The 25,911-nt window shown below is 42.7% G+C and overlaps 1 protein-coding gene across 3 annotated transcripts; it reads right to left on the reverse strand.

Moving 5' to 3' along the window:
• Window positions 1-482: 482 nt before the first annotated feature.
• SLAMF7 (SLAM family member 7) lies at window positions 483-17,935 on the reverse strand. Of its 3 annotated transcripts, XM_070608378.1 has the most exons (8): window positions 17,724-17,809; window positions 16,646-16,799; window positions 9,800-10,132; window positions 8,241-8,513; window positions 7,903-8,019; window positions 6,858-6,967; window positions 4,986-5,048; window positions 483-4,143 (listed from the first exon to the last, which is right to left on the reverse strand). In XM_070608378.1, the coding sequence occupies exons 3-8, from the start codon at window positions 9,906-9,908 to the stop codon at window positions 4,072-4,074; spliced, it is 744 nt and encodes a 247-aa protein (XP_070464479.1). In that variant the 5' UTR covers window positions 9,909-10,132; window positions 16,646-16,799; window positions 17,724-17,809; the 3' UTR covers window positions 483-4,071. The 3 variants fall into 3 exon arrangements, with proteins under 3 accessions (XP_070464479.1, XP_008542384.2, XP_070464480.1); XM_008544162.2 differs by lacking the exon at window positions 16,646-16,799 and having other exon boundaries at window positions 17,724-17,935; XM_070608379.1 differs by lacking the exons at window positions 9,800-10,132; window positions 16,646-16,799 and having other exon boundaries at window positions 17,724-17,819.
• Window positions 17,936-25,911: the final 7,976 nt, after the last annotated feature.

Raw genomic sequence — 25,911 nt, forward strand, 5'->3', positions numbered from 1 at the left:
GGCTAAAGGAAAAACAACTGTGCAGCTCAGAGAATGAAATACCAAAATTCTGACTCAACACACAATCAGGATTACTAATTTTTCCTTTTTCCTCAGTCTCTAATCTAACTTGACATGGCACTTCTTTATTGAAAATTTTGATATTTTGTCCATCACGGATTTTTTGCATTAGTTTTGATTTTTTAAAATATTACACAAAAACATTATTTACCTTGATGGCGGAGTGTCTGGGTGCCCCCTTAAATTTTGTGCCTCACTTGCTTCACCCTAGGCCCTGATCACGTGGTATGGTGTCACAGCTGAGGTGGCATCACTGTGGGTCACACAACTACTCAGTTGGCACTGGACAAATTTCAGATCCTAGTGTCCACTTCTGGCTCCAATGTAAATCTTTCTCCCCTTCAAATGCTACTACAGCCACGCCCCAACCTCCACCACCTCTGTGAGAATTAGAAAAAATGCCTCTTCTTCAAGACATACTAATTTTATTTAGAAAGGACGCTTTATTTTTTCCCTCAGGAAAATTGTAGTAATAAATACAGGCATTTACAATATTTATCATGTGAATGGTGCTCTGTGGCATGCAGTGCCCCAGGCAGGCCACACCTGTGAAGGGGAACCGGATGTGCCATCCCAGATTATGCCTCTTTGGCATAAGAATTATTTTGAATTGATTATTTTCTTAAGGTGATTTTTTTTTTTAAAGATCGGCACCTGAGCTAACATCTGTTTCTAATCTTCTTTTTTGTTTAAAGAGTGACATCTGAGCTAACTGTTGCCAATATTCTTTTGTTTTCCTTCTCCCCAAAGCTCCCCAGGACATAGTTGTATATTCTAGTTGTGAATGCCTCTGGTTGTGCTATGTGGGATGCCGCCTCAGCATGGTCTGATGAGTGGTGCCATTCTGCACCCAGAATCCGAACTGGCAAAACCCTGGGCCAAAGTGGAGCACACAAACTTAACTATGGCCATGGGGCCAGCCCCTCAACTGATTATTTATAAGAAACAGCAGACACAGGAGAAGTTCTAAAAACAAGTAGAAGTTACATTTTTGTAAGAGATACTTGCATTTATAAGGAAAATTTCCTTTCGTAAGGGTGTTTCCCTCTCTGTACCAGAAGGGGAAGAATGACTAAATCTCTAGAAACTTCTTATCAATGGAGAAGGCATGAACTTAAATCTGCATAACAGCCATACCCTCAGTTACTGGGCTTTGCCTGATGACTTCCCATAACTGCCGTCCTCCCCCAATCTCTTCTTTTGTCTTTAGCTGGTATAGAAGTGGTACACAAGGTGGTGGCAAGGGTCTTTTCGGGGAGTTACTCAGTTTTCCTGGGTCTCTCCCATGTATACAGGAGGTATACATGTTATTAATCTCCTATTTGTTTTCCTCCTGTTAATCTCTCTTTTATTACAGGGGAATCTCAGCCAAGAACGCAGAAGGGTAGAGGAAAAATTATTTTTCCTCCTCTGCACCTGCAGAGCTCCACGTGGAGGCCAGCACAGCCCTCCTTCCAGGGTCCTCAGAGTTCCAGGATTGCCTCCTACTTCCAACCTTCATTTCCTCTCAAATCAGCCTCAGACTGTTCTCTTGGTCCCCTCCTCCTTAGTTTTTTTCTTGAAGGCTTATTATCTCTTACTTTGATCATCTTATGTTTGAAGGGGTTTTTTTCAGATATTTTCTCCTTTCACAAATTTTTTTTTTTTTTAAGATTTTTTTATTTTTTCCTTTTTCTCCCCAAAGCCCCCCCAGTACATAGTTATATATTCTTCGTTGTGGGTCCTTCTAGTTGTGGTATGTGGGATGCCGCCTCAGCGTGGTTTGATGAGCAGCGTCATGTCCGCGCCCAGGATTCGAACCAACGAAACACTGGGCCGCCTGCAGCGGAGCGCGCGAACTTAACCACTCGGCCACGGGGCCAGCCCCTCCTTTCACAAATTTTAACACACATTTCTTCACCTTACCTCTGATAAAGTTAATTCGTATATTGGGATCCACAAAATGGAGGCCACCCCCATGGCCCAGCCCAGGTCGTAAATCAATCTTAAGTCAGCCTGCACTTATGGGAATCACCTGTCAAAGAAATCTAACATGCACCAAACCCAGTCCTCCAACTCAGCTTAGCTAGGTTATGCTTACCCTAGAAAAAAGGACCCACCAGCCTTATAGGGAAATCCCTGACCTCCTAGCTAATCATGCATTGCCTCCCATAATGCTCTATAAAAATTCCTCTTGGGCCAGCACCATTGCCTAAGGGTTAAGTTCTGCATGCTCTGCTTCAGTGGCCCAGGTTCAGTTCCTGGGCACAGATCTACACCACTCATTGGAAGCCATGCTGAGGCATCAACCCACATGCAAAATCGAGGAAGATTGGCACAGACGGTAGCTCAGGTCAAATCTTTCTCAGCACACACACACACACAAAACTCACTCTTGCCCCAAATCCCTTAGGAACTGTGCTCCACTGCTTGTGAGGCACTGTACTCCCCCAGTTCATGGATTGTTTTCCTTGAATAAAGGACAAATTTGTTACTAAATTGTTTTAGTTTTGTCATTTGACACTTAACACTTCCAGACCTGGGACATCAGATCCCTTCCCGACATTTCCACTCAAGATGTGTGTCCAGGAACACATCAAAAGCAGCCCTCTCCCTCTTCATGTTTTTCATTTCATTAAAAAGAAAGTGAAGTCTACGGGAGCAGGGATCATGTCTGTCTTATTTGCCAGGCCGACCTAGCAGAGGTTCTCAATAAATATTTGTTGAATGAATTAAGAGGCTTTAAAGGTTTGCAAGTGACCACCCCCTGACTCCAAGTCTCCAATAATGGGTTTGAAATGTGTCTTCAGGCTCAATTTCTCCAATGGGATGGGCTCCTGTACAGGCCTTGGCTTCTCACTTGCAGCACAACAGTGTAAATGAAGCTAGGAGCAGTGGCCCTTGTCTTTGGGTCAGGCACACTTCTGAGTTTCTGAAGCAGGGTACTTACCGTGGATATTCAATAAGAACATGATTGCCTTTAAGAGAAGTTATTCTTGTCAATTTGCTGTTTTCCTATTTAACTTGAGGGGTGACTCGGGGGTCATGAGGATTTGTAAGCTTGCTTTGCAGAAGAAAGAGAATGCCTTTAGGGAGGTCGCAATCACCTGGATGGTGGGCTCCCAACTGCTATTAACACCCAGAAGTCAGATTGCCCAGGGGCCAGGAGTGACCTCTTGTTTCTCTGAAGCTCCTCCTGTGAAGCCCCTTAGCTCTATAAAACACCCTGCTTTCTGCTCCTGTTAAGGTGGATTTGAGAGAATCCACGCTCCCGCCTTCTCATTTTAGCCAATTTGAATAAACCTTTCTCCGTCTCCAAGCACCAATGTCTCAGTGATTGGTTTACTGCACATCGGGCACATGAACTTGAAATTGAGATGTTCAGTATCACTTCCATCCAGCCAAACTCAGTCTTCTACCTGTCTTCTCTGTCCTTGTGCGCTTTGCCCCCAAGTCCACATCTCATCCTCTAGGTGTCGGGAATCTGTGGTCAGGTCTGCTGCAATTGCCCATGGAAGTAGCTCGTGAGGGGTCAGTTTCATGAGAGCAGAGAGTGTGTCTGACCGCAATCACTGTAAGCTCAGCACAGTGCCAGGAACACAGTCGATGAGTTGGCTAATAAATCCATCTCTGGCTTCTATGCCTGCTTCTGCTGGGAATGTCTGCCTTTCTGAAGTTCTTGCCCTCTTGGCAACCAGATCGTTGGTATATTCTGACCTCCAAGCCCTGGGATGGGAGTGGCCATTCATACGTGTGACACAGCATTTACATCTCAACAGAGACACTTCAAAGCCCCTTGCTTGGAGTTGGCTAATAAATTCACAATCACATTTCCAGGATGGGACAGTTACACATTCTGGGTTTGAGGAGATTTCTCAGCAGTGGGTAGAACCAGAAACTCTTAAATCTGAAGGAGCATAAGGGATAGTTTATTCTGAAAGGAAGTCAGTGTTCTTCATTATTCCTTGATCGAATCAGTAAATTCTTTCAACAGTTTTCTCTGGGGCAAGACAGGAGGGAGTACAGTGCTGTTTAGGTGACATTCTCATAGGTATACAGCTTCGGTGTGTCTGGTGACGTGGGCAGAGAGTCATGTTTCTCCATCTGTAAGGCAGACATAAAGATGCAGAGCACTGGAAGTGGGCAGGGCTCTGGATACCCCACAGGAGACCCCACCATCCAGACACTCTTCATTGCTAGGGTTACCCAACCCAAACCTCCTGCTGTGCTTGCTCTCACTGTTTAATCATTCTGATTTTAGAGAAACTATTTCTTAAGGGTTAATCTGCATTTATCTTGTTGAGTGTTTAATGAACTGAACTTTCCTTCCAATCACCCATCAGAACTAACCTTTCCTATTACTAAGCAAACTGCTTTGTCCATTCTCAACTTTTCTGATCTGGTTGGGAAAGGAGACAGGGAGGTATCACTGCTTCTGCCAAGTATGATCTATGAAGCAATGAGCTTGAAAGCTTACTACATTAGTAGTTTGTCTGGGGCCAGGGTACATGCAAATAAGATGTAACATAGAAAGACCATGGAAATGAAAAGGAAATTTCTCCTGCCTCCAGTTTACTGGTCACTCAGAAGCAAGCTGGAGTTGCTTCTCCAGCTCTCCCTCCCCTCCCAGGCACAGCCTAAGCCATGGACTGTTCCTCCATCCATGCCATCAGTCAGGATCTTGATGATGTTCCCTGTCGCTCCTACCTGGAACCTCTCTCCTACTCTACTTGTTCCACATTGCCCCCATTCAACTCCTAAAACACAATTCTCTCCTATTCCCCATATTCTTTTGTACCCCTAAGCAAAGGGAATGGAGACACACTGGGGTAAATTTTAATACTAAGGAACACGAGATCCCTGGGGCCCAAGAAATTGTAAGCTAAGCTTGAACCAGGAAAAAGGATGGAACAACTAAGATGAAGCTCAGCTTTAAAGGATCTTACCTTTGGGGGTATTTGCACAGTGGCATAAAATGTATTCACTAGATTTTCCTCTGGAACAGTTTTCTGTTAAAAAAACAAACAAAAGAAATCATCACCCACCTCCTGGGTCACATAGACAAGGCCAAAGAGATACCCAGAATCCAGAGAAGGGAAAGCAGAGATAGGAGGAGATGGTGAGAGGGAAGAGAGTGCTCTGAAACAGGAATGGGTAGTGGGAAGCGCTCTTGTTCGTGACCGCTATTATAATTGCTAATAAGTTTCTTTTAAGAAGGAAGCACATTACTTTTCAACTGTGTTGTGTTTAAATGAATTAAAAAATATATAAGAGATATAAGTCCCATGAGCTGTTACCCTCCTAAGGTGACTAAAGGGTAATTTGAAACAATATTGCTAATGTTGCAAATAAACTTTTTCATCAGTCTGAAGGGCTTCTGGAGCAAATCAGTAAGGGTGACTGATGCGCCAACACAAAACACCAATGACAGCAACAACAAAATTTCCTTCCAGGCTGGAGAAAATTTCCTGGGTAGATGAAATTTATTCCTGAGCACCCAGGACAGTCGTGTGGTCTCCTGGAAACTTGGCTTGAGCCGGGGTAGAGGAAGGATGGTGATAAAGTGACCAACTGTGACAGAAGCCAGGCTGAGTGGAGCACAAAGCAGTCTCCCCCATGAGGAAGGAAGGAGCTCTCAGGAGACCACAATTTCAAATAGGAAACATGACGTCTCCTCTTGGAAAAGTTATAGGCAAGTGTGGGAAGATGCAACCTGATCAGGAGATGCCAAAGGCTGGAGTAAAACTGAGATTTTGAGGCTTCAAAGTGTTTCTACTTCTTTATTAAGTGGACCTATGTGGAAGAATGCTGTAGGACCTCTAAGGAGCTAGCCCAGCCTGGCCTATGACAATTGTTCCTGGGGAGCCTGTTGAAGTTGTCAACCTAGTCCATGTCTCCAAATTGTCTCTTGTTGTTTGAGTTTCTTTAAACTTTAGTCCTATGATTTCCTTTTCAAAGAGTTTCCTTTGAATAATCCAAGTGCCCATCAACTGATGATGGGACAAAGAAGATGTGGGATATATATATACACAATGGAATACTACTCAGCCATAAAAAAAGACAAAATCATCCTACTTGCAACAACATGGATGGACCTGGAGGGAATCATGCTAAACGAAATAAGCCAGACTGAGAAAGACAAACACCAGATGATTTCACTCATATGTGGCATATAAACAAACACATGGACAAAGAAAACAGTTCAGTGATTACCAGGGGAAGGGGAGCACTTATGTGGTGACAGACAAGAAATAATGTACAACTGAAATTTCACAATGATGTAAACTATTATGAACTGAAAAAAAAGAAAAGAGTTTCCTTTGAATTAACTTTGTGTTCATTCACTTCAGCTTAGTGACCTACACTTGGGAAGCATTAAGCATGGGCTGAGAGCCACCACGGGCCCTCTGAGCCCTCTCCTGATGGTTCCTTGAGATTCCTCAGAGGAAAGGGCATCTCTAGAGCCAGTCTTGTGACACCGTAATTCAATCGTGTCAAAGTCACACTTCCTTACTTGCTGTTCTATGCAAAAGGAATCAGGCCCATTGAGCTGCTATTGTGAACTATGGAGGGAAAGGAACAATTCCATAGGTCACAGTGTGAGCATTACTGGTTAGGTCAGAACCAGGTGCTCCAGGCCACAAACTTCTGCAGAAGAGAGAAGCCATAAAGACTAGGGGAGACACAGATGCATTGGATTTTAAGGGCTATACATCCTCTTCTTCCATGTTGCCCAAATTCATGGGAAAATCTCAAGTAAAACCAGAAGGGCCTCAGAGAGGAGGATCAGGCCCCAGGAAAGATGGGAAAGGACTCACATTAAGGTGAGAGACTGTGTCATACTCTGCAGTCTCTCCAGAAGGGGGGTTATAGTTAAGAGTTTCTTGTTGATTGTCTGTTCTCTTCTTCTCTTCAATGAACTCTGAAACTAAGTTGAGAGAGAATTAGAACTGGCCCCTCCTTCTACTCACCACCCCCACTGGCCCACCACCCTGTGTGGACTACCCACTTAGGATGACCAACTATCCCGGTTTCCCTGTAACTGAAGGGTTTTCCGGCACAGCGGGCTTTCAGTGCTAAATCGAGGAAAATCCCAGGAGGAACTGGTTACCCTTGTCACTTCACTGTCCAGTCTCTGGATCAAGGCAGCCAAAAGGGGAGCAGAGAAGGTCAGAAATGGTTTCAGAGTGCTTCCAAGAGGGAAAGAAAATCTTTAAGTTTGCAGTTCATACCCAACCGATGCTCAGGTCCCTCCCCAACACCCTACATGGACAGTATCAGTAGGAACCCAAGAAGACAAATCAGCCGAGTTTAGGGACGCAAAGTATAGGTTGTGGCATGGAAAGAGATAGAGACAGGTTTCTCTAGGTGGAGTGTGACTAGACTGAGGTAGGAAATAAAGAGAAGTCTCTGGCATTGATCCAATGGAGAGGACTAGGGCTGGTTGGGGGGCTCTGACAGGATGAGGATTGGAAGGGCTGACTGGAGGGTGCTGCTCTGTGGGACCTCAGAATTGGAGGCCATCACCTCCCAGATCAGGAGGGCAGAATCAGCATTGTGAGACCTGTGTCAACAGGAGGGCCACACCAGTAAGTTCCTTTGGGGAAAGCAAAGGGGTGGGCACTGGAGAGGGAACTGGGAGGATGTTGGCCTTAGGAGAGAAGTTAAGGACGCAAGCACTCTCCAGAACTAAGGAGCACCGGCTGATGGTGTTCTCCTTGAGGACAGAGACCACGGCCTCTTCATTTCTGTACCCTAAGTGTCTAGTACAAAGCCTGGCACATAGTTTAACATCTGCTTATTGAATAAATGAGGGAGAAAATGCATGAATGAGGGTGAAGACAAAAATAGTACATGTTCTACCTTTTCCTCTTTCTTTCCGCATAATCAAAATAATTGCCACCAGTGCAAAGGCACTGAGAAGGAAGAGCACCACCAGGAGCTTCAGGACCATGGACGAAGTTGGGTCCCTAGGGGCACCTTTGAAGAGAGAATGGGTGGAGAATGAATGGGTGGAGGGAAAGGAGAAGAGTCAGCTAGGGAACATGACCCTACTTTTGAGCAACTCCCACCTTCCCCCCAGTCTTGAGACTTCCCAGGGGCACCCATTTTTCACACAGGGCCTGTTCCCGTGAGGACCTGGGGCTAAAGAAGGTATAAGTCCTGAGACCAGAAGCTCTTGGAGAAAGAGAGACAGTCACCTTCACAGAGCTTCTGGGCAAAGATGGGGTTTGAAGAGTTGCTGCTGATGGGGTTCCTGGCCTCGCAGATGAAAGTTATGTCCCTTTTCCCCAGCCTCCAGGACACGGGGAGGATGGAGCCATAATGGGACTCATTGGTTGCCTGTCCCAGGGACTTCCAGGTGTAAGTCACATCCTCTCCTCCTTGTTCCATGGAGCATGTCAGATTGGTCACACAGGTGTCGTTCTCAATGTTCTGCAGACCCATGGTGACTTTGGGCTTTGATAGGTACTCTATAAAAGAGAAATGGACAACCAAGGGTGGAAACTATGCCTATAGCCCTCTTTTTCCTGAATTATTCTTATAAACCTTGGATGTGAATCTCTAGGGTGCTACATAGTAGAGAGGAAGCAGCAATTCAGAGCAGAGTTTTCATTCTTATCTGGGAAAGAGAACTATCTAGGTCTGCTTGCCTACGGCTATATAACAACAACAGTAGTAATAGAAATAATAACAATGCAACAATAATGCAGGTGCCCTTTACTAAGCACAGCCATATGGCAAGCGCTATGTGAAATGCATTTTAGATGCTGGCTAATTTTATCCTTTTTAGAGGCTTCCTATTCCCCTGTCCTCAGGTTCCTTGAAGAGACTTTCACTTCACTCTCCGAGAGAGAATAGTATCAGAATAAAACTTCAGGTCTCCCATTCTACTTTGTGCTCACTACTCTCCCTCAGAGGATGAGCAATTGGTTCATTGCTGAGATAAGAGTGTGACATCCATCATATACATTTCTCTACTCCTGGGTTTGAGCTGTTAAAATTGCTGTTTAAATATGATTTGCCCATTTTTTCCTCCCCCAGCTAGTTTGTTCGTAGAATGTATGCCTTCTGTTCCCTTCAACTATGTCTATATGGAGGACACACCTGGATCAAGGTGCTTGGTCCACCTCCTACAAGCAAATCTGGATGCCCATCTCCTGGTGTCCCTGATATTACAGCTCAGTGAGTGGGGCAGCTATTCTTGCAGCTCGTTGTGTAATTGTTTTGTAAGATTGTCTTCTTTGAATGGGCTTCTAGGTCTTAACTTGGGGAAAAGTATTTCTCCTAGTTAGCTTTACTAGAAAAGCTAAAGCTGATATTTTTATCTTCTCTCTAATTCTTGTGTTGATTTCTCAGTTGTTTGGAATCTGTAGGGGAAGAGGTGTGATTGATGTTTATAACCAATAATCTTTCTAAGACGCGCATCACTTTCCTCCCCATCACAAATATGGAAACTAAGTTCCAAAGAGATTAAGCAACTTGGCTGAGGCCATGCACCCAGTAAGTAGAGATGCCAGCATTTGACCTGTGTGACGGCCGCTTCCCGTATTGCCTATCCTCTGCCGCACATCGCCTCTTACAGAATCTGAGTAGAAAGGGACTTCGGGGGTCAGCTACATCTACTTCATCCATGTAGGAGTTCCCTCTTGCACGTTCTTGCCGAGTATTTATCCAACCTTTGCTTAAACATTTCCAGTATCATGGAGTTCACCACTTTATGAAGGCAGTCATCTACTTTGGAACTGGTTCCGCTCACCATAGACTTGCAGCCCATACTCTTGGGTGAAGGGATGCTGGAGAGATGAGCTGTGTATCTCAACACGGTAGACTCCTGAGTCTTTCTTCTTCAGTTTGCTGAGTATCATGGAGTAGCTTCCTTGCAGAAAGTCCACCCTTTCCTTATTACGATTTTGGGTCACTATGATGTTGGCTTGTCCATCTGGCGTATTTGGCTGTATGGTGACAAGAGGGGTTGTGTTGAAGATCCAGATAATGCTGTCAATCTCATTTACCGAGTGGTTCAGAGGGAAAGTTACAGCCCCACCAAGGGCACCAACCAGCTCCTTCCGGGTTCGAGAGGCCGCTGGCCCTGCAAACAAAGAGAACCATAAAATAAACCTGAGTCCCTGCCCTTTTCACCAATACTCACCCTCTTTGGGTCCAGGGAAGTTCCCAAGAAACCTTCTCAGGCAACCAGCCCCTGAGTGAGTGAGGAAACCCCTTGGAATCTCTCTCACACAAAGGCATTGAGGTCAGAACTCTCTGCCTAAAAAGAGTGACTGCAGGTGAACTCGTCCCGTTCCCAGAGACCTCTGGCTGAAAAAAACAAGTTCTGAGGTAAACCATAAGGCCCAGCTCCATGACTGACAAGTTCCTGTCGGGGCACAAGTTGGGGTGTTACTGTTGACTCCCCCTTTAGGACTCCCAGACTCTCCTGGGAGAGCTGATTTTGATGCAGATGAAGAAAGAACAGCCTGCCTGACCTGGAGGCAGTAGTTCTGAAGCACAGATCAGGATAATGGGAGGTGAGCTGTAAATTCCTAATGATAGCGATAGCTTAGAAGTTTGAGGATGATTTATCTTTCTATTTTATGATAGATTAGAATGGATTCAAGGTCATCTCCAAAGGAGGTTCTCATTCACTTGAATTCCAACATCCTTCTCTGAGTGGAAAGGAAAAGCCTGAGTGACTGGGCGCTCTGCAAGATGCTCAGGCTAACTTGGGATGCTCACCCCGAACTATCAGGACTTGTGGTGGGGCTTTATTTCCCCCAAGAAATTTTTGTTTCACCACAATCTTAAGTCCCCTCAAAAAAAGCATGACTTGCAAACAACCATCAGTGGTTATGTGGCTCCAGGTGAAAAACAATTAAGAATTACTGCTAAAAAAAAAACTCCCCAAAGCGGTCAACTGAGCATTTCCTATGAACGGGTGTGGGGAGCAAGTCCTCTTCTACCTAATATCTGAGGGACAAACTCAGGATAGCACAGAGCAGAAAGGGAATTTAGAGAGGGACTAGCAGCTTAAAAGCAACTACTGTGATCTCATTTAACTCTTAAAACAATGCTTCCAGGAAGGATTGTTTTACAGTTGGAGGTACAGCAGTTAAGTCCGCACGTTCTGCTTCAGCGGCCCGGGGTTCACTCATTCAGATCCTGGGTGCGGACCTATGCACTGCTTACCAAGCCATGTTGTGGCAGGCGTCCCACATACAAAGTAGAGGAAGATGGGCATGGGTGTTAGCTCAGGGTCAGTCTTCCTCAGCAAAAAAGAGGAGGATTGGCAGCAGATGTTAGCTCAGGGCTATCTTCCTCCAAACAAAAGGTGTTCTCCTTGAAACTACCAAACCCAAAGTTATTTTCCCTTCTACCTCTTAACAGAATACATCAAGGCAAAATTTCTAAAATAAATTTTTATTACTTCCATCATGGAAAGCACAAAAAGGAAGAAACAGGTTCCTGCTCTGTAAAATGAGGATACAAAACAGTCTCTGTTAGAACTCAGCTTCCCTGGCTAGAGTTCCCAAATAATTATAGTTGCTATCTATTAAGGGTTTATTCTGTGCTAAACATTTATTGTTAAGATTATGACTAATACTTATAAATACTTCATACTTATCCTGCATATTAGAAATTTTGATCCTCTTACACAAGGATCAGCAACCGATGGTCCATAAACCAAAAGTGTCCTGCTGTCTGTTTTTGTAAGTAAAGTTTTCTCGAACACAGCCATGTTCTTTCCTTTACATATTGTCTATTGCTACTGTTCCACTACAACTTAGCTGAGTTGAGTAGTTGTTACAGAGACCATATTGCCTGCAAACCCTAAAATATTTACTGTCTGGCCCTTTATAACAGAAGTTTAACTCCTGATTTGATGAGAAAATTGAGATTCACAAGAGCCTAAGTAACTTGTCCAAAGGCATAAAACTGGTAGATGGTGATTTGAGGAGTTAACCCAATGTCATTCCAGCTCTTGAGCCTAGACTCTTTCTACATCTCAATTTGAAGGCCCCCTGACATGGGTATCAGCTCCAGCCTCTCCCTCATTCCCCTTCTCCAGCTCCTTCTAGAGAGTAGGTGCCAACTCTGAAAGCTTTGGGCCTCATGAAATCCTGATTTCCCTTTCCTGTCCTTTGGTGACCTTCCCTCAAGCACAAGCTGCTCCACCTGTGCCCCAAAGTAAGAGAATCTGATGCTACCCAATGTTGACCTAGTCCCTTGACTACAGGTCTAGGGTCTTTAGGAGCTGATTCCTGTTTTCAAACATTTTCCCCCTACAATTTATCACTCAGTGCATATATACTTTGAATCCCTCAAGACTTTATCAAATCATCCTGTTAAATAAGTAATCTGATTTTTCAAGAAGCTGCTTTCCCTGGTTCCCTATTACTAAGGCAGGATAGGTTTTCAGTTGCTCTCTCTTTGATCGTCTCAAAGGATGCCAAAATAGTCTCAATAAATGTTACAGACAAGATCAATTTCATTTTGCATTTTTGATTGATCAATTAATGCATTCTTTCTTTTTCTTCAACAACAGAGATGGCAGGGCTGAATAATTTGCAGTCAAATAAAGATTAGGTATCACTTGCCCCCAAGGTGCAATGACTGGATTTAGGCTATTATGAGTAGTTTCATTCTCACACGAGGTTTGGCGGAGATATTTAAGTCGAGGAGGTGAGAAAACTGCAAAGAGGGCTTTAGCGCTTCACCAGGTATACGTGCATTTAAGCCACAAGCAATTGTTCTTTTCACTTCTTCGCACGTGTAGTGCTATATTCTCAGGATAAATGTCGAGGTGTGAGTTGTGTGGGGATGTAGGAAAATGTCTCCAAATTCGTTGTTCTTGTTAGAACAATGAAATTGGAGGATGGCACAGTGCAAATTGCCAACATGAACCTAGATGGAATACTTTTGTTCTACCTTGGTTGTATTTTCAGGGCGGGAAGAGGGGTCATGAGAGAAGAAAGTAGCTCCATGCCATTCCCCAAGCATAAGTTCAGAGGATGGGGACAGGGTTGGTGGTGAGTCCTAACAAGTTTTGTTTCCTCTTCCCGGTTGACTGAGAAGGGATCCAGAAACTAGAGACTTCTCTTCTCAGCTGTCCAAGGCTGAAGTGAAACTCCCCTTTCTGTGATGATGTCTCTATCTGCAGTGATCCTACAGAGTTTTACCATGTCTAGGTAGGTCATGCTCTTCTCCTTCAGTCATTCCTTCCTTTTACAAGAATTTATTTAGTTCCATATTTGTGCCAGGAGCTGTTTAGGAGCTGATGATATAGCCGGGGAGCAAGATAGTCATGCTCCTTACACTCATGGAGTTGGGAGCTAGTCATTAAATAAATAACTACCTGTGTTATGAAAGGGGAAGTAATAGGTACAATGGGGTGACTTAACATGATCTGTGAGATCAGAAGACTGTAGAGAATAAGTAGTTACTAACACCCGTCTGCAAGGCCTGGGAAGATGGGGCCCCAGGAGACTCACCTACCCTCCCACCTAGATCAGTACAGTGAATGTTGTAACTTGCCTCCTCTGCATCCATTTCACCCCTTCCTCATTTTGTAGAGTGGTTTGGGTAAGATGGACAGGCATCCAGCTCAAGTGGTTACTTCCTCTGGAATAGTAATTAGTTCAAGCGTATTACATAACCTGGGTTGATTGTATCTGAGAGAAGCCCAGGTCTTTTGCTCCAAGGCCAAGATGACCATATGATGCTGTGGGAAGATGTGAAGCGTGGGACTGCCACCCACTCACTACCACCAGAACATCAGCCAGGGCTCCTCCCTCGCCTGATCCCCAGTTTACTTTCTACCTCACACTTTTATTTGTGCTTTATCCTTCTCTCTGCTCATCTAAAGCTTATTCAGGACTCATAAAGCTTAATTGAAAGTTTCCCTGAGGAAATCTCCAACCCTTTCTCGCACCCACCCCTCTGAAAATCCCCCACTAATGTCACTTCATTTTCCACTTTAAATTCTCCAAAAAGAGATATTCCCTTGAGTGGTGAATAGACATACCATTTTGCTGTGAATTAGCCTTTGACTGGTCTACAGGCATTAGGTTCTAGATCACCTGATGATGGGGTCTGAGATCCCACACAGGGAGATGGCCTCTCCTCCCAGGTAGCAGGGAGCAGTGTAAAAGAGTCAGAGTTGGCCTAACTGGGAGTCAGGAGACTGGGATTCCATTCTGGTTCCTCTGTAATAATAACTCCAGCAACAAACACTTGGTCTCACTCTGTGGTTCATAAACTAGTTTAACGGGAGTTATCTTCCTTGATCCTCAAAGCAACTCCATGAGATAGAGGTTAAGCTCCACTTTATAGATGAGGACACTGGGGCTGCAAGATGCTAGTGACTTTCCCAAGGCCCCAAACTGAGAAGTGGCAGAAGTGGAATGAGAAGTTAGTTAGTTGCTCCATCTCAGAGGCCTGAATTTTTTCCGCTACTGCCTCGCCACTTACCACTTCGAGTTTCGGTGTTCTCAACTTTCAGAGGAGAAAAACAACAACCTCTTTTTTGCCAGGATTTGGGGGAGGATGAAGAGTGAATACGGATTTGAAAGCATTTTGAGAAGTCCAGAACAGTCTGCAACACAGGGGTAGGCGGGAGGCAAGAGCAGGGAGTAGTGTTATAAGGGACAGGCCTTGAGAAAGCTTCCCACTTTTTTGGTCTCATTTCTGCAAAGATGGCTAAAAGAGAGGAAAGGATTTCTTAAAACGTCTTTGGATGGCTTCTCAGCAAGGTGAGCTTTTCAGAAGGTGATCTGGAATTGAATGCCTATAGATCAGTCACTGGCTAATTCACAGCAAAATAGTATGTCCAATCACCACACAGGGGGATGTTTCCTGAGCAAACAGCCCCTGCCAGCCTGCCTCTGGAGGTGGAGGGGGCTGGGGCAGGAGACCCTTTGCCTTCTGCCCTGGTGAAGACTCAGGTATCTTCGGCATCAGAAGAGTCAGCCCTAAGATGCCCTCTATCACAGAAAGGGACAACAGCTCCTCCCCTTTGCCACCTCCCTTTCCTCTGGGTTATTTCCTCCTCCCCTTAATCTGCTTCCCAAAGGCTCAGGAGTTGAGTGGAGGGAGGGAGCCAAATCAGGAAAAAAGAACATCATCAGTACAGCCGGAATCAAGGAATGGAGACCCAGAAGGAAGACTTCAGGGGAAGGGAGGTTGTAAAGCCCACCTCCTGCTTGCCAGCCCAGTGCCGGAGCAAATCTCCCCAGACTGGTGCCTCCATCAGAATGCACCAGGATGTCATGCCACCCTCTTCATGGAAGCCAAGGACCAGAGCGGCTCAGAGCTGGGAGGAATCTTAGGGACTACTTAGTCCAGTCCCATCTTACAGATGAGGATACTGATGCTCCAAGGGTTATAGTGACGTGTCCCAGGTCAGTGGAAGGCCAGGGTTAGGAACCAGAGCTCCCAAGGAAGAGTTTCCCAAGCTGTACCCCTTGCTACCCTTCAGGTCTGTAGTAGTGCCTCAGTGTATTTCTAGGAAGCCTAGAAGAAGGTGTACGTTGTGGGAGGGTGGGGAAGGTGGTGATGGGGCAGAGGCTATGGAACACCCCCTCCATCAGGGAGGCTTCAACTCTATGCATTAGAGTTATTTAAGAACTTGTTCATTTCTGTGTAAGATTTCACTTCATGAAAGGAAACCACTGATAAAAAAAGAAAAAAATGATTTTGGAAACTACTGCCGTTTACCTAACTTCCCATTACCTAATGTCCCCTGGAAAGATCGCTTTAAAACAGAGGTGTGCCAACCTCCCAATTCACCATGCATCTTTGCCAACACTCCATCCCTAACGCACAACTTTCGCTTTCAAGCTCCCTACCGCTCTGCCCCTTACTCATCTCCCACCCCCTCCTTCTTGTCTCTTCTGGTCGTTTTGAACACCACCCCAGCCCCCAATATCCCCTCACCCACTTTGTCTGTTTTCTTTTTAGTCGTTGTCTCCTCAACACTATGGTATCATTGAATCATCATAAAATCTGTGAGGGGGACAGATTAATCTTATTGTGCCCATTTTCCAGATGAGAATCCTGGAGCTGCTGCTTGGCCCCTCTGAACTTGGCCAAGGTGGTTCCTTGTTGGTGCATCTACATCCTAGAAACAGAGTTACCTGGGTTTCTTGGCATTCCCAGTTTCTGCCTTGGCCTCAAGTAACTGGAGAGGGAAGGAATCCCAACTAGCTCTCCTGGGGGAGATTCGGCTCAAATACACATTTTTTGAGCATTTCTCCAGTGTCAGGTACAGCATTAGGCAGTTTGGTGTGATGAAAAGAGCACTAGCTTTGGAAACCCAATCTCTGCCCTACTCTTAGTAGCTGTATAATCTTACCCAAGACTCTTGACCTCTCTGAGCCTAAGTTTGCTGCTCTGTAAAATGGGGATAATAATATCTATTTTATATACTCGTGAGGAGCTTGTATAAAAAAACACCCTGGACGTAGCAGGAATTTAATAAATGGTGATTATTATTATAATTGTCTTGCATTTGATATCTCATTTAAAATATCACAATAATCCTGCAAGTTTGGTTTCATCTTCTGTTATATACTTGTGAAGACCAAGGTTCAGAGGCTAAGTAACTTACCCTTAATAAAAGAGCAACGAAGGTGTCAAACCCAGGAGTCCTTGTCCAGGGCCAGCACTGCTTTCACTGCCTTGCCCACGGATGCTCTAGGACAATCTTGGTCTCCTTTCAGCCATGGGAGGTGTCCCACACAGGCTTCCCACAGTTCAGGTCACTGGTGGGGACCCAAGGTTTTGAAAAGCTCTGCCATATGCTCCCCCACTTTGTCTGCTCCAAGTTCCACTTCTGCTTACCGTTGCTGTTCTAGAGTGGTTTTTAAAGTGAGAGCCTATTCTGGGACTACTGCTTAGAACCAGGTGCTTCCTAAACGTGAAAATTTCTAATCAACTCAAGGAGGGTGAGAGTCTGCTGATGCCGAACACTTAGCAATGCCAGGTGGTGAGGAGGAAAGGTTTGGTGGTGCTGACTGACTATATGGCCTTGGGCCGGTCACTTCAGGCAGGCCTGTGGCACACAAAAACAAACCAACTATGCCAAGCGCTCAGAGGAAGAGCTCATGGTGGTACCCCATGAGTTTGATGACCAGAGAGATACTCCTAACTTATGGGGCTCCTGGTCCCTTCTGAGAACCCTGAGGACAGCAAAATCTTCAAAGACTAGAATATCTGTAACAGGCACAGAAAAGTCCTCTATCTTTCATGGCATTAAACATAAAGTGCCTACAATATGAGCTGTTTTCTAAGTAGAGACTGATTGGATTCCTTGGGTTAAGAGAAAAAAATGAAATGTTTGCTTCCACCAATATCACTGTCAGGCATAATCATTTAAAAAATATTTTTCCTTCACGGCAGAATCTGAATTAGAACACAGGTCTTCCTGATACCCAACACCACTTCTTTCAGCCCTTCCTTCCCTGGGATAGTCAGAAGGGAGTCAGTCCCTAGTCGTTCCTTCTCTCCTCCCTCCAGCCTCTTGCTGCCCTCTGTGATTCAGAGACCACAGGATGTAAAGCAATATCAGATGAAGGAGAAGAGCCTCCTCAGTTGAGTCAGAAGCGCAAAGTGGACTCTGGAGCCTGGAACTACAACTCAGGATGGGAAAGGCAGTCAGGAGATCAGGGGGATCTGGCTGGACTCACCCGTGAGCTGGCAGAGGAGAAAGATGAAGATGAAGCATCCTGGGGAACCAAGCATATTGTTCTCTGGATGTCAGTCACTAAAGTGAACCTATGTTGTACTCACATCGCTTCCCCAGATGGGGCTTAAAGTGGGAGGAGTTACAAGGCTCTAACACTTGAGTGACTCATCTCTAGCCTCTTCCTTGTTTATTTCAGCAGCTCGTATGTGACACCTGTTCAACAAAGAAGGGGGAAAATGAATTGAATTCGAAAGGTGATGGTAACCCCATTTTACAGGTAGGAAATCACAGGCTCAGAGTCTAGGAATTGATCAAGGCCACATAGGCAGGCTTTTCTGCTACGCTGTATGACATTTCAGAGATTCAGAACAGAGTAAATGGAAGGAAATAGAAGGTTAGATGAGGGACAAAAAGGTAGCACTGGGAATAATAATACTATTTATTGAGTTTGCTAAGTGCCAGGAGTACATGATTCTTTTATTTATTCCTCATAACAACCCTGTGAGTGAGATACTACCATAATCCCTATCTTACAGGGAGAAAATGAAAGCTGAGTATTTTACAGCAAAATTAAAAAGTTTTTTTAATCAAAATAAACATTATGAGAGTAAAAAGACAAGCCATATGGTGGGAGAAGATATCTGTAATATACTTATTCCACCAGATTCTTATAGCCATCATATACAAAGAAGTCCTACATATCAGTAAGAACTAGGCACATAACCCAATGGACAAGAGTCTCAAATAGGCACTTCATTAAAAAGGATACCCAAATGGCAAATAAAGAGAAACCACTAAGAAAATAATAGAATTAGGAAGAGTTAAAAGGTCAAGAGAGGCACCAAAATGGAATTCTAAAAAAAATTGTATTGATAATTCTAAAAAAGAAAGGAAAAGAGAAATTGTGAAACCAAAAGCAGAGTGAGCAAGCAGAAAACACAATAAAATGGTAGACCTAAATCCAGATATATCAGTAATTACACTAATAAATAGACTAAACACTCCAATTAAAAAGCAAAGATTTTTTAAATGGATAAAAACAAAACTATATGCTGTCTACAAGAGTTGCACTTTAAGTAAAAAGATACAGCTAGGCTTAAAGTAAATGAATGGATAAAGATATTTCATTTTAGCCACTAGGTGTCAGAAAACAAAATTAACTTGACTAATATCAGATAAAGCAGACTTTAGGACAAAGAGATAAAGAGGGACATTTCATAATGATAAAGGGATCAATTTATTAGGGAAGAATAACAATCATAAATGTGCATCTCTGGTAATAACAGATCTTCAAAATACGAAAAGCAAAACATTTCTCTGGGATAAATGTCCAGGAGTATGATTGCTGGGTCATATGGTAAATGTATGTGTAGTTTTTAAAGAAAATGCCAAACTATTTTCTAGTGGCTGTAGCATTTTACATTCCCACTAGCAATTTATGAAAGATTCAATTCCTCTCCAGCCCTGAACAGAATTTTTAATGACTGTTCTAAGCATTACATTATGCATACAAAACTTGTGGTTTACTGGTGACATTTTACCAGTTCAACCGAAATGCAGAAACCTTACCTTAACTAAATTCCTTTAGATCCCTCCTTAATAACTTGTCTTAAATACATCCTCTACATACATTGAGAACCATATCAGGTAATGTTATAATTTTTGCTTCAATTGTGGAACATAATTTAGAAAAATCAAGAGGAAAAGGATAATCTAGTATATTTAACCATATTTTTACTATTTCCATTGTTCTTTCTTCATTCTTGGTGTTCCAAGTTTCCTTCTTTTATTATTTCTTTCTGTTTCAAGATAGTCCTTTAGCCATTCCCTTGAGATAGGTCTGCTGGTGACAAATTCTATTAGTTTCCCTTTACCTGACAATGTATTGATTTCACTTTCATTTCCTAGGTATAGAATTCTAGGTTGGCAGTTCTTTTCTTTCAGCCTTTGAAAGAGGCTATGCCAGTCCTCTTCCCTCAATGGTTTCTGATGAGAAATCAGCATTCAAATTGTTTTCCCCTGTAGATAATGTGCTGTTTCTCTCTAGCTGTTTTCCAGATTTTTTCTTTGTTGTTATCTTCAGCTGGCTAATTATGATGTGTCTTGCTACGTATTTCTTGAGTTTCTCCTGTGTGGGGTTCATTCAGTTTCTTGAATCTGTAGGTTTATGCCTTTTGCTAAGTTTGGGGAAATTTCAGTACTTTGAATACATTCTTTTTAGCCCCACATTCTTATTTTTCCTCCTCTCTTTCTGGGACTCTGATGTTATAGATGTTAGATCTTTCTTATTGCCCCATAAAGCTCTGAGTCTCTTTTATTTTTTTTCTGTCTATTTTCTCTTTATTGCTCAGATCAGATATTTTCTATTGTCTATCTTCAGGTACACTGATACTTTCCTTTATCATCTCCATTTTGCTATTAAGCCCAACAAGCAAGTTTTAAATTTTAGTTATTGTATTATTCAGTCCTAAAATTTTCCTTTGATTCTTCTTTATATCTCTGATTCTTTCACTAAGACTTTCCAGTGTTTTTGTTTTTCTTGTCTCCAGTGTGTTTATAATTACTTGTTGAAGCATTTTTATGATGGCAGCTTTAAAATCCTTGTCAGATAATTTCAACATACGTCACCTTGGTTTTGATGCCTATTGATTGCCTTTTTAAAATGTAAGTTAATATTTTCCTGGTTCTTGGTATGATGAGTGATTTTTGACAGTGGTTGTGGAGGGTGTGACCTTATTACCACTGGGTGGTTGTGAAAATCTAGACTCTCCGCTTGACCTTCCTCAATACCATCCCAAGCAAGAAGGAGGAGTATTGCGTCATTACTTTAGGGTGGGGGTGGAATTTCAGTCTTCCCACTCAAGCTCTTCTGCTATCACCCAAGTGGGGAGGGAGGGGGATTCCTCCTTATTGCCAAAGGAGCGTGGAAGTCTAGGCTTTCTACTTGGCCTTTGCTGATAGGGTGGGACCCCACATTTTTCCAGTGGTATTTGGCTAGAATAAGGTGGCTGTTGTCTAAAGGTTTCTGTTTTGCTATGCTGTCTTTTTTCCAGTCCTTTGCCAGGAGAGAACAGGCTTTCCTTGGGATTGGCATTTCTGGGTTACAGTCTTGTCTAACACACAGCCCAGGATATATAGGTAAAAAGCAAACAAACAGGGAACTAACCACTGTATCATTTCTCAGATCTAGAAGTCCATAGCCAGCCCTTCTTTTCTCCACCTTTTAGGATCTTCTTGTTTGTGTTTTTTATATAATATCCAGGGTTTTTATCTGTGCTTAGTGGGAAAAATAAACAAAAACGTGCCTATTTCATCTTCTCTGGAATGGGAAGTCTCATAGTGTATTTTTATATCCTTTCTTTCTTCTGAGTCCATTGAAATAATGGTGAAATCTTAAAAAAAGGACTTTCTGTTAATTAGTGAAATGAATCCAAACAGATACTTCCCTTATCTGACTTGAAAAACATAGTAATGACAGATGAAATATTTTCAAATGTATTAAAGTACATAGCCTTGTTCAAAATTAGGACAACAATTTCTGTGAATGAGAAATGATGCAGGAACCCACAATACATGAGGTGAAGGGAGCATATATGCATCTGAAAGGAATTTTGATACCAAAATCGTAAAAAACAGGAAAAGAAAATTATAAACCAGTATCTTATGATCATAGTTGCTGAGATACTAAATGAAACATTAACAAATCAAATTAATCAGTGTATTAAAAATACATCATGACCAGGGGCTGGCCCTGGGCCAGTCAAGTTCATGGTTAATTTTGTGGGCTCCACTTCAGCAGCTCAGTGTTTCACCAGTTCAGATCCTGGGTGCAAACAAGGCACCACTCATCAGGCCATGCTGGAGCAGCATCCCAGATAGCACAGCAAGAAGGACCTACAACTATAATATACAACTACATATTGAGGGGCTTGGGGAAGAAGAAAAAGGAAAAAAAAAAAAAAAGGAAGATTGACCACAGTTGTTGGCTCAGGTGCCAATCTTTAAAAAAAAAAAAAAGAAAAAGAAAAGGCAGTGATAGCTCTAGAAAAAAATAAATACATCATGGCCAAATGTCACTTATCCCAAGAATGTGAGAGTGACCCAACATTATAAAAATGTATCAGTGTAATCCATCACATTGACTAAAGGCAAAATAACATACGATCATCTCAGAAGATATAATAAAAACTTTGATAAAATTCAGTACTCACAATTTCAAAAATGTGTAGGAAACTACAGCAAACCTTATACCTAAATGCTGAAACTTTCAAAGCAACACTATCAAAGTCAGAAACAAGACAAGAATTTCTCCTGTCACTACTACTATTCATTAATTAACTAGTGACTTGGCCAGTTATGGCCAATGCTATGAGATAAGAAAAATAAGTAAGATGTATGTGGATTAGAAAAGGAGAGACAGATTATCATTATTTTCAGATCACATCATTGCTGACATACGAAATCTAAAAGAATCTATGGATAAATTGTGAAAACTAATAAGAGAGTGAGCGAGGACTCCACCAAACAACAATAATTGTACACAAGATATTTTTCTCACTTGGCTCACAGGTTGACACTCATTTATTAATCTTGACCCAGTTCAATTAAGAGCCAGAGAAGTATTTTCTCCAAGGTTACACAGCATTTTACTAGCAGAGCCAGGATAGGAACACGTATTGTGACTTCAGATCCAGTGATTTTTCCATTATGAAGTATCACCCATTTGTAAACCATACTAGTATAAATGTGGCGATGGTAGAAACAGTAGTTTTGAAATGTTATGATTTTGATTACTCATATTCTTGGCAAACAAAGCAAAGTTGGAGAGGAGATGTTTTGTAGAAAATGACCCAGAGGTCGTTTTGGAGCAGATATTTCATTCCCATTCAGTTTCACTTTTGTGATTTGTGTCATGGCTTTCCTTGTCCTGGAAATTACCAAGCCAGTTTCTTGAAAGATAAGAGAGAAACTATCTTAAGATGAGAAGGGGCCTGGATTAGGGGGAATGAGATCAGAGAAAATTCCTGGGACACCCCATCACACACACTTGGAAAGAGAAACCAAAAAAAAAAAAAAAAAAAAAGCCTATGCTGTAACAGAAAGTAATTGCCTTTGAAAAATCAGCAGCATTTGTAGTTAACCATTTCCCACTAGAGTCATTTTGGCCCATGGGACTCCATTCTCTTTTGGTTCTCTCCTACCCGAGGCTTCTCACTCTCCCTTGCTCAATGTTGCAAATGTCTCCCATCTATTAAATATTGAAAAGTCTCCAGGTTCAGTCCTAAGACATATTCATTTCTCTATCTATCCCCATTCCTTAGTTGATCTCATTCAGTCCCTTGGTTTGAAACATCCAATTTTATTTCCAACTCTGACCTCTTTCCTGAATTCCAGTCTTGTATATCCAGCCACCCACTCAGCATCTCCATTTGAATGTCTAACAGGCTTCTAAAACTTCACGTGTGCCAAATCAAACACTTGCAACTGTAGAGGTTCAGAATGAGTTACCCCAAGGTGTCCCACTTTGGCATGCAGGTTATTTCAAGCTGAAAACAGTCAAAGCCCAAAAGACTTAGGAAGAAACTCTGACCTCCCCCCTAACTGCCCAAAAGAATTTAGGTAGAGGTCCTGTTCCAGAAAGGGAGTTATCACCATAAAGAACTACAGGTATGGTAGATAGGGAGAAGCCCCGCAGTCTGTTTGTTGAAGTTCCTCTCTGTGTCCCATTGTTTCTCTATGGCCCAGCAAACATTTGTTTACCAAACATTTGCTCTTTTTATATTCCTGTGAATTGCCTTCCTTCCCTTTGAAGTCCCAGACTCATACCCCATTCTCCTTGGTCCAGAATGACATATATACCTCATTTTACCTGACTGTCTTTAGAATCTCTCATGTTTGTGTGTAATTAAATTTGTTTTTTTCCCTTATTAATCTACCTTATGCCATTTAAATTATTTGAGCAGCCAAAAGAATTTAGAAGCGTAGGGGGAAATTTCCCCCCTCCCTGATACTTTCCTACCCTCTGTCTCCTCCTCCACTTGTCTGCTTTATCTCAGTAAATTGCAGCACTAGTCATTAAGTTTTTCACACAAGAAAATTATAATTATCTTTGACTCCACTTTCTCATATCGTGTATCTATTCATCAGCAAATTCTATTGGCTCTACTTTGGAAAATGCCCAGAACCCGACAGCTTCTTATCACCTTTCCCAACCTTCCCCACTACCATCTCTTGCCTACACCATTGCATCGGTTACCGAACTAATCTCCTTGCTTCTGCTTTGGTCCTCTATAATCTATTTTTCACAGGCCACTAGAATAATACTTTTAACACATAAATCAGATCATGTCGTTCCTCTGCTTGCCAGTTGTTTACCATATCAATTAGGATGGAATGCAAAGTCCTTTCCAGGGCCTCCAAGACCCTACATGATGGCTCTTGGCTGCCTTTCTGATGTCATCTCCTAGCTCTTTCCCCCTAGCTTGTTCCACATCTGTCACACTAACTACCTCACTGTTCTTGAATACCCCAAGCACACTCCCACCTCAGTGCCTTTGCACTAGAGGAGAGCTCTTCCCCAGATATCCACATGGTTATCTCTTCCATAAGAAGATTTACTCAATGTTACCTATTAGAGAGGGCCTGCTTGTCCCCTCGATAAAACATCGCTATCGCTCCCTGATCTTTTACTCTCTAAACCCTACCCTGCGTTATTTTTTTTTCCCATAGGATCTACCACACTAAAGTCTAAGGACTATAAGAAGAGTGCTCTGTTTTGTTCACCACTCTAATCTCAGCAACTAGAATAGTGCCAGGTGCATAACAAATCCTTGCTATATGTGTTAAATGAATGAATGAGTGTCCTGAGCAATAAAAACTGAGTAATTATGAACAATACTCAGAATTTCCTTCTTTCTATTTGGAGAGGAAAATTGGGAGTGAAAAGGGGTGGGATTTCTCAGGACCTCAGAACTCCATCTCCTGTGAGGTTGGCACAGTGCAGAGAAGAATGTAAGGAAAGATTCAGAAACTCTAGGTAGGTGAGAGAAAGTTTATAAAACAGAACGCCTCTATATTTCTAGGAGGAAATCTGTGTCATCTCAAAGTGAGAAGTAGTTATTGCTTTAAACCATGACAGTATTGTTATAAAACATCTAATTTTAAAAACATCATTTTTATAGTTCTTTTTCAAAACGCCTATAATTAGAGTAGTTATGAAAAGTGGTGATGGAGCAAGATAGCAGAACAAGCAATGTGATTTTGCACTCAATTATCATGAAAACTTTTTTGTAAAATAACTCAGCATGACACCAAAATATAAAATAGATAACTTTAAATTTCAAGATGAAAAAAAATACAGGAACATTTTGGTACTTTTCAAATATATTTTAATCAGGATTTGACCAGATTTTTGGACATCTTTAATAGAATGCTTCTTTCAACTCACTCTGAAATATCTATATGAGTTCTGAAGTGTCCCTGGGAAGACACATAACTTTGGCAATTAATACTTCATAGAAACCAGGGACAGACCCCATGAAGCTGTTATTTTCTTTTATCGGCTGGTGGCTTCCCTGCAACACAGACACAGAGGCCACACTCCAGTTGGCAGAGCTGCACACGGAACCCTTCCAGTCCAGTGCCTAAAACTGCTCTTTCTTCTACAGTTTTCTGTAGAAAACTTTACTTTCTTCTGGTTCCCCTCCTACCCACTCATGCATGAATCTGGTCTCTGCTGACTCTCATATCACGTTCAGATCACCCAGCTATGAGTCTCTGGCTGGACTTTCCTGAAACTGTCCCCAGTTTTTACAAGTCACTTCTAATTTGGCTGAGGTAAGAGAATCATTATTAGACCTCATATCTCTATTGCTCCTTCCAGCTTTCATTCTCCGTCACTCACATTCTCTCTGTGGGTCTTGCCAATCACGTGGCATGTCCCTTGGGGAAGGGGGTTCTGGGAAGGAAGGTTACCCCTTTCCTGTGCCCAGGACAGTACCCAGTGTGACCAGACCCCTACAGGCAGACCCCAAATACCTAAAGATCTACCTCAAGTACTGTGGTGAAGGGCCCTGGATGAAAACGCTAGTGCTCCTCGTTTGTCACTAACATGACTTGTATCACCCACTGTATTATGTGTTGAAAATGTGGTTGAAAGACATTTGTCTGCTTTCAAATAAACCATGCTC

The sequence above is a fragment of the Equus przewalskii genome, unplaced genomic scaffold (assembly GCF_037783145.1).
Source record: "Equus przewalskii isolate Varuska unplaced genomic scaffold, EquPr2 ChrUn-6, whole genome shotgun sequence".
NCBI lineage: Eukaryota > Metazoa > Chordata > Mammalia > Perissodactyla > Equidae > Equus > Equus przewalskii.